Raw genomic sequence first — 21,075 nt, 5'->3', positions numbered from 1 at the left:
TTGGAAAACAGTTTGGCAATTTAAAGTTTAAAAAAAAGTTAAACATAACTTTACAATATAACCAACGAGTTCATACTCAAGAGAAATAAAAACATATGTCCACACACAATTAGATGTAAATACAAATTCATAGCAGTATTATTCACAACAGTCAACAATTTAAAAGAATCCAAATGCCCATTAACTGGTGAATGAATCAACAAAATACTTTATAAACATAAAATGGAATATGTTGATACATGCTATAACATGGATGGACCTCAAAAATACTATGCTAAGTGAAAGAAATCACACGAGAAAGACTACGGTGTGTGACTTCTTCTGTATGAAATGCGCAGAAAAGGCAAATCTATAGACACAGAAAGGAGATTAGCAGTTACCTAGGGGTAGAAGTGGGTACAGACTACAAATGGGCACAAGGATCTTTTGGGAGTGATGGAAATGTTCTGAAACTGGACTGTGTTGTTTGAACAACTCTAAATTTACTGCAAATCACTCAATTGCATCCTTAAAACTGGTGAATTTTACAGTCTATAAAGTATACTTTCAAAAAACAGTTTTTTTAAAAACTCAAAAACTGCCCATTCATCTGGTATCATTCCCACTAGGATAATTTTCTTTTGGGTTTCCTACCTGTTTATTGGGTACTGACACTGGGACAAGAACTGTGCTAAATGGTATGTGAAAAAAATGTATGTTTTTAGACCAAAAAGCTCTGTCTACTGAGGAAGACAGACAGATCAACAAATGTGCAAGGGGGAAATGTCACTATTGCTATAACAGAAGTACAATGTCCAATAAAGGCAGGGTTCAGAAAATGCCACAGAGAAATAAAAGGTTAACCTATGTCTCGCTAGATGAGTGAGCAGGTATTCACCTGCCAGACAAGAGTGGAGAAGGAAGCATATCAAGGGGAAGTCATAACTGACTAGGTTTTAGAAGATCTGGATTCTACACTGTGGCTCTTTTGAAGTCTATATAACCCATAGACTTCCTTGACTTCAGTTTGTTCAAATTCAAAATAAAAGGAATGGGCTACATGATCTCTAGGTACATCTAACCATCCTACCATCATTCTATAAAATATTCTCCATTTAGGGAAGTCAAGAAATAGCAAAGCAAAGGATCTATATTCTGGACCCACTACAATACTGCATAATTATCTAGATAAAGAACAACTTCCTAATTATAAAAAATAAAGGTTTACAAATGAGCAAAATTGATTTTAAGATTAGAATACCCAAATGGAAGACACTGGGTTATTACTTGTAAAAATAAGTAACACCTACTGAGCACTTATTTACCAAACACTATGCTAAAATATTTCACTGGTTTTGCCTCATTTTAATCCTTACAGCAGCCCTAGGAAGTAGGGGTACTCTCAATTCTCCAGTTTTAAAGATGAGGAATTAGATACTAAGATGATCCAGGCAGTTAAGTGATAGAGCCAGCACTTTAACCTAAACCATCTCACTACAAATCCCGCACTCTTAACCATGACTCCAGTGATAACCATCAGATGTACAAGATGTATGACAGTTTTATGACAAGTGAAAAGAAACCTATTTGTATAAAGTGACTGAAAATGAGTAATAAAGTAGGCAGAGGGGGAAGCAGCAGAAGTTGAGAAAGCATGATTTACTAAAAGGAAATATGAGGGCCCATTTGAGTGTATTTCTTGCTGCCACAAAGACTTACTGAACTGATTTCCTGCTGTGAATCTTGCAGGTGCTGCTGAAGAGGTCCCAGCTGGGCCTTCCCTGACTCCACACTCTCCTCCAACTCTGCTGTTTCTTGCTGTAAGCGACTCAGTTCTTCCCTAGCTTTGGCCAGCTCTTCTTCGTAAGTGGAGATCTGCGACTCTTGACTAGTTAATTCAGCTTTCAGCGATGAGATCTATAATATGGAGGTGAGTAAGAAGAAAGGGGGATTAAAAAGAGATGTCATTAAAGTGCTCCATAATGCAATATGTTTATTTGTTTAGTTTACTATTTTGGTGTTTTCTGATGGATATTTCTGGTAGAAACGGGCAACCAGGGGACTGCCAGAGGAGAGTTGAAGGCCGAGGTGCCATACTTTCAACTAAAACTGGAAAAATAATATATGAAGTGTCCTATTTCCCTTGTAATTTCTGGATGCACCATGCCCCATCTTCTCATGTGCCCAAACTGTTGACTACATTTCCACTTAACAAAAGTAACAACAACAAGAAGAAGCAGAGAGCGTTTCCATGTTAAGCAGCAAAAGCAACTAAGGTATAGACACAGGCAGCAGTAAACAGCCAGACTTTACCAGCTGGGCCTCCTCAGCACATTTCTTTCTGACTTCCTTCAGCTGCTCCTCCAGCTGGGCTTTCTGCTCATCTAGCCCATCAAGGAGTTCCTGTACTTGCTGTTTCTGGGCCTGTAGTTTTTGCAGATTAGTATTCTCTCTTTGAACTTCATCTTGAAGATCCTGAAATACAAGAAAATTAACATATTTATTCTCTTTGGAGGCAGGGGAAGGTTAACCATTTTTAAAAGCTTATTTTAGGTGAAGATGAAGTTTGTCTTATTAAGTATACTCTGTTGGTGGATTGGAGGACTCATAGCTTTAGATACAATCTTTAGTTGGGGACTTCTTCCCTAGACTCCAGATTTAGAAATCCAATTTGCTAACTCAGTTCCACCCTTAAATGTCTAATGGGCTTCTCTAACATCAAAAACAGAACTCCTGACATTCTACCCCACCTCCCCTAAACCTGTTTTATCATCAATCTTCCCCATCTCAGTTTCTCTGGCCAAAAAATACAGCATCTTCTTCGACTCTTCTCTTTCTCTCACATCTCATCTCCAATCTGTCAGCAAATCTTGTTGCTTCTTCCTTCAAAATACATTTAAAAACTGGCTGCAGTTTTTCAACCTTGGTCCAAGTCCCTTTTCTCTCTCTCTTGTATTGCTGCCTTTTACCTGGTTTCCCTGCTTCCACCCATGCTACATTTCACCTTAGTTTCAGCATAGCAGCCACTGTTAAAAATCTGTGTCAGATGATTGTCACTACTCAAAGCTCTGCACTGACTCCCCATCTTACTTAACTGTAAAAACTGAAGTCTTTATTATGGCCCTACATGGTCCCATCTCCAGCTTCATTTCCTACTGCTCTTCCCCTTGCTCGCTCTATTTCAGCCACACTGGCCTCACTGCTGTTCCTCAAACATACCAGATATGCTCCCTTCTCAGGATCTTTCACTGATTATCCTTTCCTCCTAGAAAGTTCTTCCTTCAGGTATCCACATACCTCAATCCCTCATCTCTTTCAAGGCTTTGTTCAATTGCTCACTTCTCAGTGAGGCATTCCTCACTGCCACCCACTGCCACCTCCCTCCCCTAATTCTCCTGCACATACATATAATTTTATTTATTCTATAGAATGGCTTTATTGAGATAATTCATGTACCATATAATTCATCCATTTAAAGTGTATAATTCAATGGTCTCTAGTATATTTATAGAGTTGTACAACTATGCCAACAATTTTAGAACATTTTAATCACCCCCAAAAGAAACCCCATACCCATTAGCAAGTCACACTCTATTTCCCTCCCAATCACCCCAGCCCCAGGCAACCACCAATCTACTTTCTATTTCTATAGCTTTGTCTACTCTGGATATCTCATATGAATGGAATCATACAAAATGCAGTTTTTTATGACTGGCTTCTTTGTGACTTTGTATGTTTTCAAATTTCAAATGAACTGGCATAAAATAAACAGATTTATGAGGTATAATTTATACATACTATAAAATTTGCCCATTGTAAGTATATAATTCAGTAAGTTTTCGTAAATATATACAGTTGTGTAACAACCACCACAATCCGGTTTTATTAACATTCCATCATCTAAAAAGTTCCATGAAGGACTCTTGTGGAGTCAATCTTCATTCCCACTTCAAGCCCCAAGCAACCAATTATCTGTCTTCTGTTGCTATAATTTTATCTTTCATAGTCATTTCACATAAATGGAATCATATAATATATAGTCTATTGTGTCTGGCTTCTTACATCTAGCTTAATATTTTTGAGATTCATCCATATTATTACATTTATAAGTAGTTTGTTACTTTTTAATCTTTTTTATCCATTGTATGGATATACATTTGATGGACATTTAGATTGCTCCCATATTTTGGCTACTATAAGTAACAGAGCATATAATTTATCTTACTTTGTAGTCTATTTCCTATCACTAGAATGTAAGCCAGAGAGTCTAGGGCTATTTGTGAATTTTGTTCACTGCTGTATTTCCAGTTCCCAGTATATAAGAGGTACTTCATAACTATTTAGTGAATGGCAAATGACACCATAAATGTATCAGTTCTCTCCTAATTAATCTATATACTCCAATGAAAATCCTAACAAGATTTTTCAAGGAGCCTGACAAGCTGATTCTAAAACTTTATTTAGAAGAACAAAGAAAAAAAAAACTGTTATAAAATGTAAAAGGACTTACCCTACAAGATACTATGAATTACTGGAAAGTTAAAATAATTAAGACAGTTTTGTTTAATGCAAGGACAGACAAATGGATCAAAGGAACAGAAAAGAGAATTTAGACACAATCCAAACAAGACAGAAAAAATGATGAGAAGACATAACATTAAAATAGACTGGAGGAAAAAAGAACTTAATATTTAGTAAATAACGCTGGGCATACCTATATGGCAAGAAGAACAAAAATTATAGTAAGTCTCTAAACTCCACCAAACAGAAAAATTAATTCCAGGTATATAACAGACCTAAATGTGAAAAGTAGAGAAGAAAACATAGATCTCAGTGTAGGAAAGAATTTCTTTAAACAAACAAAAAAATTAACCATTTTGAAAACGCTATATTTATTTATTCATCTATGTACCAGACCTTATGCTTAATGATAAAGGATACAGAGATTTTAAAAATACAAAGAGAAATCTCTGTACCTTCTGCTTAATTTTTCTGTGAACTGAAAATTGCTTTAAAAAAATACAAGGGAGACTTGAATGATAGATGAAAGCAACCACTGCCATTGTCATTGTCATGAAACTCAGCAGCCAAGATGGCCTGATTTACATATCCTGTGACAACTGGGGATCCTCAACCCAAGCATGGGAAAATCATTTGAGTGACTATTTCCCCAATTCTCTGAATAATGTTAAATTACTAATACCACTGCATATGTATGGGAGAGAGGTTAATTCACTACATATAAAGGAGTCCATAGGAAATTGGGACTTGATTCTCTCCAGGAACCACAGGTGAGAAAGAAGAATGGATTGACAACTCTAAGGCATGTGTCCCCAGGAGGTGGGCAGAGATCTCAAAGACGGTGAAGTAAAATTGTGAATACAAATTTCTAAAAGTAACAAAGTCTTTTAAATAACATACTACTCAAAGATCCCAATGATTATTCATCAAAACAAGAACCTAAAAACAACAGGAAGAAAAACTTATCAGAAGAAGATTCTGAATTATTACATGATTTATTCAAGATAGAATCATCATCATGATAGCAAACACTTTCAATAGTCCTTACAATGTGCTAAGTACTGTTATAGGATCTTTACATATATTAACTCATTTATAACACATATGACAAATCTATGAGATAGGTACTATTATCATTCACATTTTACACATAAAAAAACTGACGCACAGATGGGCAAGTAATTGTTAAAAGTTAGTTAGCAAGTGATGGATTCAAACTAGGTTCTGATTCCAGTTTGAGCTCTTAATCACTATGCTATATATTGTCTGTAGACTAAATGTCTCATACATGTGTGCCACAGTTTTTCAAATATATGCAGATGCTTCTGTGATTAAATAAAACTGAACAATGCTTTAAATAAGTACTTTTTATCTTATATTTTATCAACCAATTGATTAAAAATGCAACTTCTATCATGCTTCTTTCTTTAAAAATTCCCATAAAAGGTTCAACACAATGGATGGTCATAAAAAATTCTTCTTGAACTAACATTCCACGAGTCTAGGTGATTATAGATTTATAATGGTGAGCTCTGCTAGTACTTTATCATCAATTTACCAGTATGCTTAAAATTCTTCTCATGCCTAAATTTTTAACCACACCCACACAGTTAACAAACCCATACTCAAAATGGAGATACAGTTTTAGATATGCACCTGGCACTGGCTCTCAATAAATATATGCTAGTTTTCATTGTTTTTCCCTTGATTCATAATTTTTCTGCCTTTGTTTCCTCCTATTCCAAACGTCCAACTTTCTTAGAGTTTTCTCTCTGAAAAGGTTTTTGAAGTCACTCTGCTATTCCAAAAATATATGATCATTCTCTCTTACCTATAGGATAAAGTAAAACAGGCTACAAGATACATTAGAACCTTCAATGCTGGGCCCCATGTTATCCTTCCTCTTCTCCTACCCTCTTTTCCTCATCTTCACCTGGGCCCCACCCTCAATAGATCCTCTTCTTTCCCCAGTATACAATATACTTCAATGTCCCTGCCTTTCCTAAGCCACTTGCTCTGTTCTGAATGCCCTTCTACACCATTACTATCTGGAAGCTCACTTTTCATTCTTTAAGGCAAATTTAATCTTCTCTGACTCATCTTGAGCTTCCTTCACCTGTACTCTTTTTTTTTTATTCAGTTATAGTCATTTTACAATGTTGTGTCAATTTCCAGTGTGGAGCACAATTTTTCAGTTATACATGAACATACATATATCCATTGTCGCATTCTTTTTCACTGCCTTCACTTGTACTCTTATAGCAGTTTGCACCTAACCTCTATGATCACACTTACTACACTGTACTACAATAATAAACTGCTAAAGGAGGAAACTTATGCCTCACCTTCTCTGAGGTGCCACAATCTATTACAAAGCCTTGCGTATTTCAGAGGATTAATTAGGCAATGATTTGTAACTACCACAAGGGTTCCAGTTTCTGGGAAGAACTATTGGGAAATGTGCCTGAGGTTAACAGAAAGGATTGTATGTTCTTTCAACATACTGTGAAAAGCTTCACTCTGCATTTAAACTATAGCTAGATATTAAAACTAGACATAAACTGACCTATAATAAATGCTTTTTGTTAAATTAAAACAATATCTAAATTCCTATACTGATTCAATATTTGTAGTCTACAAACCATTTGACATTTGACATTTAAATTTTCCATCATATGGAAATAATTTTTACTGTTTTAGCATGTCACTGTGGCATATACCCTTCTTGTGTTTTCAAATTTACGTTTTTTTTTTTAACATTATACTATATACTATTCTTACTCTTCAGGATGGCAGAATAACAGCTTCACTTTAACCCAGTAGCTTGAAAAACCACAGTGATTTGAAACATTCTCATAATTCAATTACAAAGTATCTTAAAAGAATGCCACTTGCAGTCTAAAGTTATTTTATATTTGGGAAAACAATCCACTGTCAATACTTTGTTCATAAAATTATTATACGGTTTATATATAATGATATGCTGGTCCAGAAACATTTTTTAGGAATCTTGGGAATTTTTTTTTCTTTTTTCCTTTAATTAAAAATGTTCAGAGAGAAGGGAATAGGAAAAATATCTATTCCCTACTTATTTGGGAATATGGGTTACTTATTCCCGTCTTCAAATATTCTAGTCTAATTTTCTACCCTTTCCCAAGCCCCAAAGGAAAATATTGGACTTCACATCTCTAATAATATCTGGTCTTTATAAACAGATGTAATTTTGATATCTCTACTTTTATTATAAATCCAATTAAGGAAAATAAAATTTACCTTAAAAGGGTCATGTAATATAAGAAAACATCCAGGACATAATGTTAATTTTCAAAAGCTGAATACAAAGGCATACATGGTATGATCACAAATAAATATAAAGCCATGTACATATATTCATAGAAAATATTACAAAATGTTAACAGTGGTTCTCCCTGGAATGTGAAGTTGTGGGGTTTCTTCCTTTTTGCATTTTTCTTTATTTTATAAGATTACTATGGACTCATTACTTTTATGATCAGAAAATATAAAGAAAAAGAATATGAAAGGGAATATATATATGTATAAATGAATCACTATGCTGTACACCAAAAATTAACATAATATGTGAATCGACTATACTTCAATTAAAAAAAAGTATCAAGTTTGCAGTTTTTTAAAAATCACATACCTCTCATGGCTTAATACTAACATAAAAATATTTTGACTGAATTTTTATGTATCAACTACTAATAGTAGGATCAATGCTGGTTTCCTTTAGTAAAATGAATCAGTTTTCAAAACTAGTATTTTTAGTGAGTCACTTTAAACACACTCTTAGGAGATAGGTTTATGCAAGAGGAAATGGAATAAACAAGCTAATACAATATTTACTCATTCTTGCCCTTTCTCTTCCAAAAAGCAAACACATTCACTCAAATTTCCCAACCTCACGTCTTAGCTGCTGTAAAAACCCACACAGTAACACAAAAGTACAGGTGTTAAGAGAAAGGTTATTGAGCAAATACCTCACATTAGTGATACATTTTAAGCTAGACAGATGGTCATATTAAAATCAATTATAATTAATGCTTCTCCATGTCTAAATATTAAAAAGATCTCTACAAAAAATTCTGAAGCTAATCCATAGACACAAGTCTTCTTTTTCAGTAAGCAAACATAAAACTATTAAAACTGAACAAAATCAAAATGAACAGATGCAAACATACATGCCAACAAGGATAAAAATTTCACTATAAAATTATTTGGTAAGGCTACCACCCCTGCAATGCAATTTTCACAGCAACTTCAATATCCAGATATAGTTGGCTCTTTTATTTTTTTGGTACGGATTTGCTTATCCTGAGACTACATAAAGGTTAACAGATGCACTTCTCCCTCCCTGCCTCCCACCTTTGACTAGGGCAGTGACAGGTTCTCTTAACAAACAGTGTCTCTGATTAAACAAGGATAATTTTCTTTTAACCCTCTGGGAAAATCCTTTCCTGAATGAGTGCACAACATCGGCAACACCAAATGCTATCCCACCAAGTGAGTGGCTAAAGACATTTGCGATACCTTCCTAGTTACACTCAGTTTTCCATGATCATACTCCACTTGCCCACCTGTGCCATCAACAGAAAAAAGGAGGATAGCAGCAATCAGAAAATGGCAAGCATGACTTGTAAGAAACAGTTCACAGGTGAATACCAGTCCACAAACCACCCTTTGAGTTGCAGGGCATTAGATTGTATCTTTATGGATCAAATCAGGAGCCTGCCAGGTTACTGGGTTGAGCAGTTGAGGTGAATTGGTCAGCCCCATGGTCAGAGTACCTTATGGAGAAGGGACTGCTTTTCCTGGGATCCTGGGGGCTAAAAGGGACTCCATTAGGCCCTGGAGAGAGAAGTAGTATGTTTGGACAAATGTGTCAAGAGTCAGGAGCTGGGCTGTAGTGTACATTTTTCAGAGGGATGACTGAAACCACCAAGAACACTTCTTGCATAAACCCTATGCTGATTAAGATTGGGAAATTGTGTTTTATTTCAAGTGTGCAATTTGTATCTCCCAGATTGTTACACTACAATAAAGACATGCTCTTAAATGAGAAAAAAGGAAGGAAAATGGCAAGAATGAAGTGCATAAGACCACTGAAATACACTGCCAAAGTTTGTTTTAGAAAAATGCCAAAGCAAGTTGCATCCAAGGCTCCTCATCCAGGAAGCAGGGATCCTTGAACTGGGATGTTGGTTTTATTTAAAAATAAATTTCAAGGAAAATGTACTATTTTCTAGAAATTACACAAATTACTAAAAATGATAAACCTGTCCCCGTCCCTCCACATCCCACAAAGTGCTATGGCAGGTAGTGGAAATAAAATTTAAACAAGTATATAAAAACTCTTAGCTATTCTTAAGAATACAATAATTCATTTTAGCAACCCAAGTTAGTTGTACAACTAAAGTAAATCTATGAAACATGAATACTTTTGGACTATTTCATATAAAATATAGAGTAAAAGATAAATAAAAAAGGACACTAATTTATGAATAAAACACTTAAAAAAACTCTAAGCATATATACAGTACATACGTGTATACTAGTATACCCATACTTAAAGAATTATTAAAGAAGACAAGGGGAACTCTAAGCATTTTGCTAATCTTACAGAAAATGCTAATTATTTAACTGAGTAAAAAAATACTCCACAGACTAATCCAAAACTGGAAACAATCGGTACATTCATTATGTTGGCCTAATTTCCAAAATGGAAGTTATGGGAATATTCTTTTTTGGGGGGGCGGTAATTAGGTTACTTGTTCAATTTTTTTAGAGGGGGTATTGGATTAAACCCAGGACCTTGTGCGTGCTAAGCATTCACTCTACCACTTGAGCTATACCTCCCCCCGAATATTCTTAATATAAAGGAGTATCAACTATAGAGCAAGATGTTTAAATCAAAGACCAGAAAAGGAGTCTTTTAAGCTAGGGTGGGTGTTGGAAAACCTCACTAACAGCCTGCCTTTATTTCCCAATCATATGCTTCTCAGCATGTTCTAAGAGCTTTATCGCTAGGAAAAGAATGTTGAGCTCATATATCTAATTTTATTTCCACCCAAAATAAGTCATCCTTCTTCATCTAGGGAAAATACCAACTAAGTGAATTAAATTTTTTTAAATAGGCGATTACTATAAGTTACTAAATCTTTATTGATAAAGTATAAATAATCAGGAGCTTCTCCTGCATGAAGGTAGTAGGAACAATATGGAAAAGTATGACTCTTCATGATATCAGCTGTGCTTCCCATCATTTCTGCCACGGTTTCTGGCTGTGTCTTGTCCTATTTTTAATTTCATGCATAAAATTGAAGTTTATTCATTTCTATTGTCAACACAGTCCTTAAATTTACCTGCTTCTAGCAATATATTATCATATATCATGAAAGATATGATCCAAGGTACAATTTCTAAGCTTAAGGAGCTCACAATATAGGCTGGAAGATATTGGAATCTGTATACATACACACCAAACTAGCATAGCAAGGGAACATACTGGATGTGCAATATAAGTGGATACACACTCCTCTTGGAGTTCCAACACAGGAAAGACAGATGTGTAGACTGAAGGGACAGAGAAGGGAAAGTTTAAGAAAGCGGTGATGGGGGGAGGGTATAGCTCAAGTGGTAGAGCACATGCTTAGCATGCATGAGGTCCTGGGTTCAGTTCCCAGTACCTCTTCTAAAAATAATAAATCTAATTACCTCCCCCCCAAATATAGTAATTAAAATAATGCAATAATAAAAAAAAACATTAAAAAAAAAAAGAAAGTGGTGACATTTGAGCTGGACTTTAAGGCATGGGTAGAATTCACATAAGCAGCAGTAGATTGCAACAAAAGGTGTAAGGGTGGGAGTAAGAAAGAGGATGTGCATGGCACCTAATTCAGAAGCAGACAATCAAATAATAAGTAGTACAAGAGGAAAGTCTGTATCTCATCTTTTTTCCTACCTCTCATATACTTAGGAGGTATGACATCTGAGAATGGTAATGCTGAAACTGGTTTAGGAAGAAAGGCAAGAAGAGGATGGAGTAAGCACTTATATGCCACTTCAAAATTTCAGATGTTAGGTGATAACGGAGGCAGCACAGAGAACGAAAAACACTGACACAGAAAAGTTCAAAACCTGAAGCCAATTTTTTTTCAACAAGATGAGACTCATTTTTTGACAAGCTGACTTTGAAATGATAAACATCAAAATACCTAACTGGAGATGTGACCCTGGCACTCAGGAGAATTGAGGGCTTGATAAATATTTGTGAGTCATCAGTATATGGATGGCAGGGGGAATAAAAAAAAAAACTGAAGAGGGGCGGGTGCAGAGAGTGCATCCATCAGTCCCTGGCAAAGGCAGCACAAGCAAAGGGTCAGAGAGGTGGGGATATGAATATCTAGGAGAGTGCAACCCAAGAAATCAGTAACCAATGCAGGAAAGACCAAAGGATTTGGCCTTAAGATTATTCCTGGTCCTGGGAAGAAAAATTAAGCACAGTGGATGGGTGAACAGGAAACTAAATAGTTACTGAAAGGATAGGAAGGGCGAAAGGGGCCACACAAGGCAACAAAAAATAGAGAAAAACAGGTTGGTAGCTAAAGTGATAGCATTAAGAAAAAAAAACAGGTATTTTCAAATTGGTGAGTCCAATAAGCAGACAGCCTGATGTGAAGACAGCAGTCAGAGAAGAAAGCTTGATGATGAAGGGAGAGTGATAAGATGACAAGACATAGAATAATACTACTATTCAGAACTTATACTGAACTCTAACCCTGTGCCAATGACTCTGAGGCACCTTATCTGCATTATCTCATTTTATTCTAACAGTAAACTCTGGCATTTTTATTATCCCATGTCCCAGAAGGAAAATCTAATGTGTAGAATGCTTACATTTCTTACTTAGGACCATAAATCTTTGAAAAGACAGAATAGGAACTGAATTTACGTTTGTCTGATACCAAGTCATTCCTATAAAATATGCAAAACTGAAGAAAGCATACATATCAGGATGAATTCCTAAACACTTGCTGGTTACTCCAAAAAAATTTAATAAAATTATACATATGCAGCTTAAGGTGGGAAAGAATGTGGGTCTACCCTTTCCCCATAACAAAAAGCCCAAGCCATAAACATTTGAGATAGAATGTCCTTTCATAGTTTGCTCCTCTTAGATCACATTGGGCCTAATTTTTCCATAGAAGTCAACAAACTAGCAGTGTACCTCATATGAATTAACAGTGATCATCTCATGAAGTAAAATTTGAAGTTAATTGTTCATTTGTTCTTAAGGAAAAAAAAATCTTGAACTGTAAGTTAATAGAAAAGAACGAGTGTTTTGCTGCTTTGGTCACATCTGAAAAAGTTTCTTGAAAGTCTGGTTTCTGTGCTTGAGATATAAACTCATATAATCACTACTGGTGATTATAAACGTGGAGAAAAGCAAGAACACTCAGAAAAGCCAAGTTTGGATTAGGCAGCCGCTTTCTATTTTCCCTGCTTAGCGGAGGCACTGGGGATTGAATTCTGGATCATGTACACACCAAGCAGGCACTCTACCACTGAACTATACTCTCTACCTCCATCAGACACTTATTGATAGTTCAAAATTCCATTACTTCTCTGCTGATGTCTTTCTTCATTTTGGCATTTCCTACTAGCACCTACATTAAAAAGTGAGGTCAGAAGGAAGCAGTGAAGTTCTTTGATTCTGGTATTTATTAATAGCTCTAGTAAACTGCCTTTTGCTAGAAAATCAGAAAATAAGCACTAGGAGTTTGAGTTAGTTACAGATTTTAATTATCCATATCATTCCTAGTATGTGCCTCATCACTAGTGGGTAAATCAGAGTTAACTACATAGGTAATGAACTATACTTCCTACCACCTTCTGCTAAGTTGTCTTGTGCTTCAGAAAACTAAAATGAAAAGTTTTAATTACTTGTAGTTGTCAATTCTCCATGCCATTCTCAGTCCAGTGTCTCACTGCCATGGTTAATACAAAGACACCTATATTGGGGTGGAATGACTAATCAATCTACTAATGCAAAGCTTTAATCCAACGTTTTTTTTCTTTCAATGAGCTTTTATGTTCAACCATTACAGCTTGGCCTGTATTAACCATGCTCCAAGATACCTTTTATTTATAGCACCTTATGCAAAAAATTCAACAATTTAGACTGCCTCTGACAAGTACACATTTTAGATTCAGTAAAGCTTAAGGTTTAACAGATACTTCGCCATCACCACTAAGTAAAGAAAGACAGGCATATAGCAATGACATTTTGACTGAAAATAAAACTTCCGTAAAAATAAAAATGCAAATATTCAAGGATAGCCCATTTAGCCTGACGAGAACAGTGTAAATTTTAGTGTTCTTCTAAACAGTCTATTTAAAACTCATATCCTCAAAAGATGCAATAGTGAAAAACCATACATAGATGTACACAAATAACAAAATATTCTCCATTGCAAAAACCTCTGTACTTTGAAACACTACCTGGCTAAATTTAGAAACTGTCCAATATTATATCAGTAACATTATCTATCTCTTCAGCCTGAGAAAACTTTGCAGATTATTTCATCTTCCACTCCTAAGCTATTTTCAGCAATAATGGCTTAAAATCTATGACTCTTTTGCATTTCTTAAGAGGCTCAAAAACTGCACAAAAATAAAATTGAAGTAACCATCCCATATCTCACTACCACAAAGAGAAATATATTAGAGATGATCTCTTGGCTTCAGATCACCTTTAGGAAAATCCCAGGATATTTAAAAGTATAATAAAAAAACAACTTCTAACAAGAAATGTCTCTCTGGCTTCTTCCTCAATTCCTCAGTAAATCTTTCTCCCCACCCTAGCATAGTCCACCTGATAGACAATCTCTGGTGAATGTGCTACATCAAAACAAAATAACGGATCTAACAATTTCAGAGCTTTCACTCATTTAAAACTATCAGGACAAGAGAATTCAACATACAAGTAACATGTTAAGAAATGCCCATCCATAAGCTCTTACTGGCAACTGCTACCAGTGCTTTGACATCCAACCTCCTATACGTGCTGGTGCCGCACTCAAGAAACAGTGCCCCAGGAACATGGTCACATGCATTGCTTACTGTTCTAAATGCAACACTGCCCAATGTTCTATATTTTTAATGTTTGAAGTATCTCTTTTGTATTATTTCCCAATCAGAAACTGAGGTTTTATTGTCTTTTCTATTTGTAAAATGAAGCTACTTAACACAGTATTTTATGAAAATGAATTAAATCTCTTTATGCCAAAGTTTAAGATATTCTGGCTACTAAGAAATTTATAAAATGCTATTTTAAATTGTTTCATATCATTTCCCACCCTATCAAGTATTATGGGAGACAATCCTTTAAAATACTAGGTCTCCTGGCTAACAAAATCTCACATACATGAAAAAGCAAATTGCATTTTCATGATGATGATGATGATGATGATGGTGATGATAATGATCTCATTCATTTAATTTTATTGGTATAATAGTATTTATATCATAAGTCATTCAAATTTATCTTTAAGGATATAATATGCAGATAAATATTATCTTTAAAATACTTTTAAAACTAGGCATTTATGTTGAAAAATATTGCTTTCTCATTGCTGTATAATCTTCGCAGGCCAGAATTAGGAGAAAAATAATCATTTTGCAAAAGATAAATATTTATATCACGTAAATAATAGGTATTCTCTTGACCTACTCATCAATACAACCATCACACAGTAAATGACCCTACACATTTAAAATGAATCGTTCTAAATCAGAAATGGAATAATGAGTTTTACAGTTCACTTACCTGAACCTCACTTGTTCTCTGTTTAATAGTATCTTCTTTCTCCTTAAGGTCCTGTTCCACATTATTCTTTTCCCTAGAAGACCAGCAAACAATGCAAGAATATTTGAGAACATCAGCTACAGCCGGTATGGTTATCCATCCTCCTAATCCTGAATCGCTTTTTAAATACATAGTGAAACATTCAATTTTTAAATGAAGGGCAGATTTTTCTACCCTCTTTTAATTATTTACAGAACAGAAATCAATATAAGCTCTGTTTGTAAAAAAAATCGCTTTCTCACTAAAATGTGGTGAAAAGAGAATAGATTAAAAAAGGAAGAGGAGAAAAATAATCAATGAAACACTCAGGCTTCACTGATCTCACTGTTGCTATGGAAATACTGTCCAATGAAAATTGCTGGTGAAAAAAAGGAGGGGTTGCATCAGCTCTGTAAGCTTAACCCTTAAGTACCACTGTCAAATCAAATGAAAATTGCTAATAGACACAGTCAACAATATTAAGGAAAAGGACATTTACTCAAGTGTTAATTTCCCCTTAAATCCCTTGTGTACACCTATTTTAGAATGAAACAACGGAGAAAATAGAAAAGATTGTCAATACACAGGCCATTTGCTCTATCATATACCACATCTGCTCAAAAGCTATTTTAGGACCATCTATCAATACCAACTGATCAAATATATAAAACAATGTATAATTAAGTAAAAAAGAATCACATTAGCATTTATCTCCTTCTACTCTTCAGATCAAACATGCTAGCATCCACTTTTACTTTGAAATATCATCTAAATTCTTAAACGCTCCTACCAGAGCTAGATTCCTAATAAATGAATTCTAAGCAACCTTAGATTCAGAATACAAAATAAAGCTACTTTTTGATAATAAATGTAAATGCCCCTTTGTACTGAAATATCTCTCTCCTCTCCATCCCCCATCACCGCTCCCTTCACTTTCTTTTCTTTCCCACAGAATGAGAGAAAAAGCCATAGAATTCTGGGGTGGGGGAAAAGTAAAAGAAGGTAATATGAAGAAGGGAGGATGGCACTCTAGAAGTCCTCTAGACTAGTATTGCAGAGTTTCTTCTTAGAGCTTTACGACTATACTTCAGTTTCCTCCCAGACATAACCCCAACAGAAGCCTGGCTCCATTAAGCTACAGCATAAAGTAAGGTGAGAAAATTATACCAAAGGAGACACTTAACAGACAGCTGTATGCTACATTTATGATTCTCACCTTTTTGAGGTGAGATTTTAAATGCAGACAAAAATCAACTGTTTTGGATATGCAGGCACAATATTCTTAAGATTTGTAGGGGAGAAAAAAAAGCACGATAATAAAGCTATTTGCATAACTGTTATTTTCAAACAGTTGACATGTACAAGGAGCTCAATTACCATTTGTCAGAGGGGTTGCAATGTGGGTCAAGATGTTGTGGAGATTTTAAACATTCCCTTACAACGCAAATCGTTGTTGCAGCCTTTTCCTCCCAAACCTCTATCTACTTATTATGCAAAGGTCATCCTGCACTTCCAACCCTTATAAAAATAGGTAAAATTAAAAATAGAAAAACATGGGAAGACAAATCTAAATATACTCCACAAATTCTGCACATTCAATCTTGGAAATTTTTCAATCTTGGAAATTTTTTTCTCCCTCCCTAAGTGAGCAGAAGAGTGTTTTCAATCCCGCTGCAAGATGTCAAAGATCAGTCACTTGTAAAACTAGCCCCCTCCTCCCATCCCAAATCCTCAGAGGCATTCTACACAAGGTCAGTAGATAATAACAAAAACAGAATACACTACACAGTATTATAGATCAAAATTGCACACACTGATGTGCACGTGTGTATTCAATCCTTTCTGCTCTGCTGTTAATTGTTGTTGCTGACAGTGTCTGCTCAGAAGATGAAGTGTGCAAACCAGAATAGAGGGATGCAATGAGGCAGTGAGCTGACAACACAGCCAAGACACAAGAATGGGAGAACAAAAGAAGAAGGAAAGCTCACTTAGTGTAAAAAGCAAACATTACAGAGGACTCTCGGCTCTAACCAGCAAATACAAGTCTATGTTTGGGTAAAATGGAGAAAGCTTAGAAAGTACAAATTTCTCTTCATAATTTTGGGGATGGGAGGGATGGGGAGCAGCGGTGATGTCTCCAAACATCCTGAAGACCATCAAACGAAATAAAACATGGGAATCTTCAGGTATTAATTTTCTTAGTCTGAGATCAATTAAATTTAATATTCAACCCACTATTATCTAGTAAAATTCTGGTCTCATAATAACTCCTTTTATTATCAAAACCAAGTAGTATAACATATATTACTTAACAGAAAACTTTAAAAATAATAAAATGACCAGTTATATTACTTTCTATTGAAAAAATTATGAAAGAAAATCTATCCCATAAACCAGACTGAAAGTAAAATAATTTTCTCATTAATTTAGATTATAATTTCAAAGATGCCAAATTACTATTCTGTCTTATTCCACAGAATCTTAACCTCTATAACTATCCTTCCCTTTGGGCGCCTTTAACTCTAAAGATGTCCTCATTATTAGGTAGCTTAACTGCCAATAAATCGAACAAGCAAACACAGAAAAGCATGCTCTTCTTACTACGTAGTCTTCAGTAAGGTATTTGGGTCTTACAGAGAACAAGAAAATAGGACTAAAAACTGGAGACCTGGATTCTAATCTGGCTCTGCCATGAAACAGCTTTTCTGACTCTGATTAGGTCACATAACTATTCAGAGCTTGAGTACTATTTTTCACTATGCAGATGCTAATATCTCTACCATCTTAAGATATGCAAGGTGATATGTACAAGGTACCATGTAATTAAGAAAAAGGCAGGCTTTGAGTCTATGCTATGGCTTCATTTTGCTCATTATATTAGCAATACTCCGAATTTTAAATATTGATGGAGTAACTTTTAAACTTTTTAAAGGGAATATGGGGGTACATAAAGTTTAGAAAACACTGATCTTGTCTAAATATTCAAAATAACTACTCTCTACTTTTAGAAACTCATTGTATGGTTTTCAAAGCATTAGACTTAAGAGTAAAATAGTCCAGAATTCAAATACTGCTCTATCACAGATCATCTTTGTTAAATCACTATAACAACAGCTATTTGTTCTGGTTGACCTTCCCTTCTCCTAGGACCCAGCAATTCTGCTTTTAGGAGACTGCTGCTCTCTTCCTACTATCTTTCTACCCATATAGCTCAAGTAAAAGATGCCATCTTTTTACAGATTCAACCTCTCTGAGTAACAATTGGCCAGAGATTAGCTCTTGAGCAAAGCTTAACCAATCATAGTTTCCCACCTCATAATCACACAGACTGCCTCAAGACTGGGCCCATGATAAAAGTCAAGGCAGTCAAAATCTTTATCTAGGATGCCTTTATTTAGAATTAATGGAAAATCACTATTATCCCTACCATATCTTCTACTATTACTATTACTACTACTACTACTACTACTACTACTACTACTACTACTACTACTACTACTACTTACAGAAACTAGCACTTATTAAGCATTCACTGCGTCATAGGTGTTATGTGGTAAGCACTTTACATGGATTAGCTCACTCTTTCAAGAAAAATCATTCCTGTGAAATGATGAAGATGGGCAAATGTGAGTCCAAGTGCTGTTGGAATTCATTGTTTCTGCCCAAAAATAATTACATTTTCACAAAGAAGTTGAGGTGAAAGGCAGGGAGACAGAATTTTTGTAGGGCTCAGGCCCTGGATCCTATCAGCTTCTGTTATGGTTAATTTTATGTATTAAACTTCCCTACGTCCTGGTACCTAGATAGCTGGTCAATCACCAGTTGGGATGTTGCTGTAGAGGTATTTCAGATAAATTTCAGATAAATTTCAGATAAAATTAACAGTGAAATTAGCAGACTCTGAGTAAAGCAGATATCCTCCATGGTGTGGTGGGCCTCATCCAATAGTTGAAGGCCTTAAGAGAAAAAAACTGAGGTTCCTCCAGGGAAGAGGCAATTCTATTTCCAGACTGTATGCAGATGTGAGCTACAACATCAACTCTTCCCTAAGTCTCCAAGTTACTAACCTATTCTACAGATTTTAAACTCGTCAGTTCCACAATCATGTGAGCCAATTCCTTAAAGCAAATTGAAGATAATACTTACTTTACACATTATATGTGGAGACATTGTGAGTGAAAAATATATAATGATATCCAATATATCCTTATGCAATTCTAAGACCTACCTACTTATTTAACAAATACTGAATTCTACTACATACTTGTCACTGTGCTACACTTCAGGGATACAAAAAAACAATGAGACAGCTACTTGCCATTAAATGTTTGTGAGAGGTTAGGCAGAAGAACATAGAAAGATAACCAGCAATGCAGTGTACTGGGTACCACACAGGTACAATGTGCCGTGGCAACACCGAAGACCTGTGTTACCTGACTCTCCTCAGAGAGGGTCAGAAAAGGCTTCTCCGGTATCAGTGAAAGAAGGATCATGAATTGCAAAAATAAGCTGTGCAGACAGTTAAGTGCTTTGTTTATTATACGGTATTTCAACAGAAATTATTTCAGTCTAGGAATGCTTTGTGAAGGAGGTTAGACTTCAGCTAAGCCTTGAAGGAAAGAATGAATGTTGAGCAGAAAAAAGGCATTTCAAATGCAAAGGAGAGCTTATACAAGAAAGCACAGAGGATGTCAGCAAAATGGCAGACTAAGAGATAAACCAAGAAGAAAACTTCCCATATTTGAAAAAATACTTGAATCTATAAGCCAAGAAGTTCAACGAACTCCAAGCAGGAAATCCAAAGAAACCCATGCTGAGACAATTACAATCAAATTGTTGAAAGACAAAGAATCTTGAAAGCAGTTAGACAGAAAAGACTTTTCATGTACAAGGGATCCACAATAAGATCACTGGTGGATTTCTCAGCAGAAATCTTGGCGGCCAGAAGGCAGTGGGATGACATTTAAAATGCTGAAAGAAAAAACCTGCCAAATGAAAATACTCTATCTGGCAAAACTGTCCTTCAGAAATGAGGGAGAAATTAAGCTATTCCCAGATAAACAAAAGCTGAGAACTCCATTACCATTAGACCTGTGCTATAAGAGATGCTAAAGGGAATCCTTCAGGTTGAAATGACAGGCTACTATTGGACAGTAACTTGAAGCCATATGAAGATATAAAGTTCTCCAGTGAAGGTAGATATATGGACAAAACCAAAACCCAGTATTACTGTAATTTTGGTTTACAACTTCCCTTTACATTTTCTATAAGATTTAAAAGACAAATGAATAAAAAAAATTATAAATCTATGTTAGTGGATACACGATGTATAAAGATGTAGTTTATGACAACAGCAACATAAAGTGGAAGGGAAAGAGCTGATAGGAATAGAATTTTGTATACAATTGTAGTTAAGTTGATATCAAGTCCTATTAAAGCATTTGGTTTAGGATAATAAAATTCTGGAGATAAACTGTGGTAAACTGTGTAACAATGTAAATGCACCTAACGCCACTGAACTGTATGCTTAAAAATGACTAAAATGGTAAATTTTATGTTATGTATATTTTACCACAATAAAAAAATAATAAAAAAGAAAGCACAGAGGTGAGAAAATTCTAGATAGTAGACTAATTTGTCTAAAATGGAGGGTTTATGTGTGGTCAATAAAACTGGAACGATAGGTCAGCGTAAGATCATAAAAGAAC

The 21,075-nt window shown here is 35.2% G+C and overlaps 1 protein-coding gene across 3 annotated transcripts in view; it reads right to left on the bottom strand.

Annotated features, from left to right (window-relative positions):
• Positions 1–21,075, bottom strand: part of EPS15 (epidermal growth factor receptor pathway substrate 15) — a 121,474-nt gene that overhangs the window by 36,399 nt on the left and 64,000 nt on the right. For all 3 annotated transcript variants that reach the window (XM_072974460.1, XM_072974461.1, XM_072974462.1), the window contains 3 exons: positions 15,350–15,422; positions 2,293–2,454; positions 1,699–1,896 (listed from right to left, as the gene is read on the bottom strand). In XM_072974460.1, the coding sequence (XP_072830561.1) occupies positions 1,699–1,896; positions 2,293–2,454; positions 15,350–15,422 (433 nt within the window). The remainder of the gene's footprint in view (positions 1–1,698; positions 1,897–2,292; positions 2,455–15,349; positions 15,423–21,075) is intronic.

This window comes from Vicugna pacos, chromosome 13 (genome assembly GCF_048564905.1).
Source record: "Vicugna pacos chromosome 13, VicPac4, whole genome shotgun sequence".
NCBI lineage: Eukaryota > Metazoa > Chordata > Mammalia > Artiodactyla > Camelidae > Vicugna > Vicugna pacos.
Note: the sequence above shows the minus strand (reverse complement) of the source record. Positions and strands in the feature narration are given on the sequence as shown.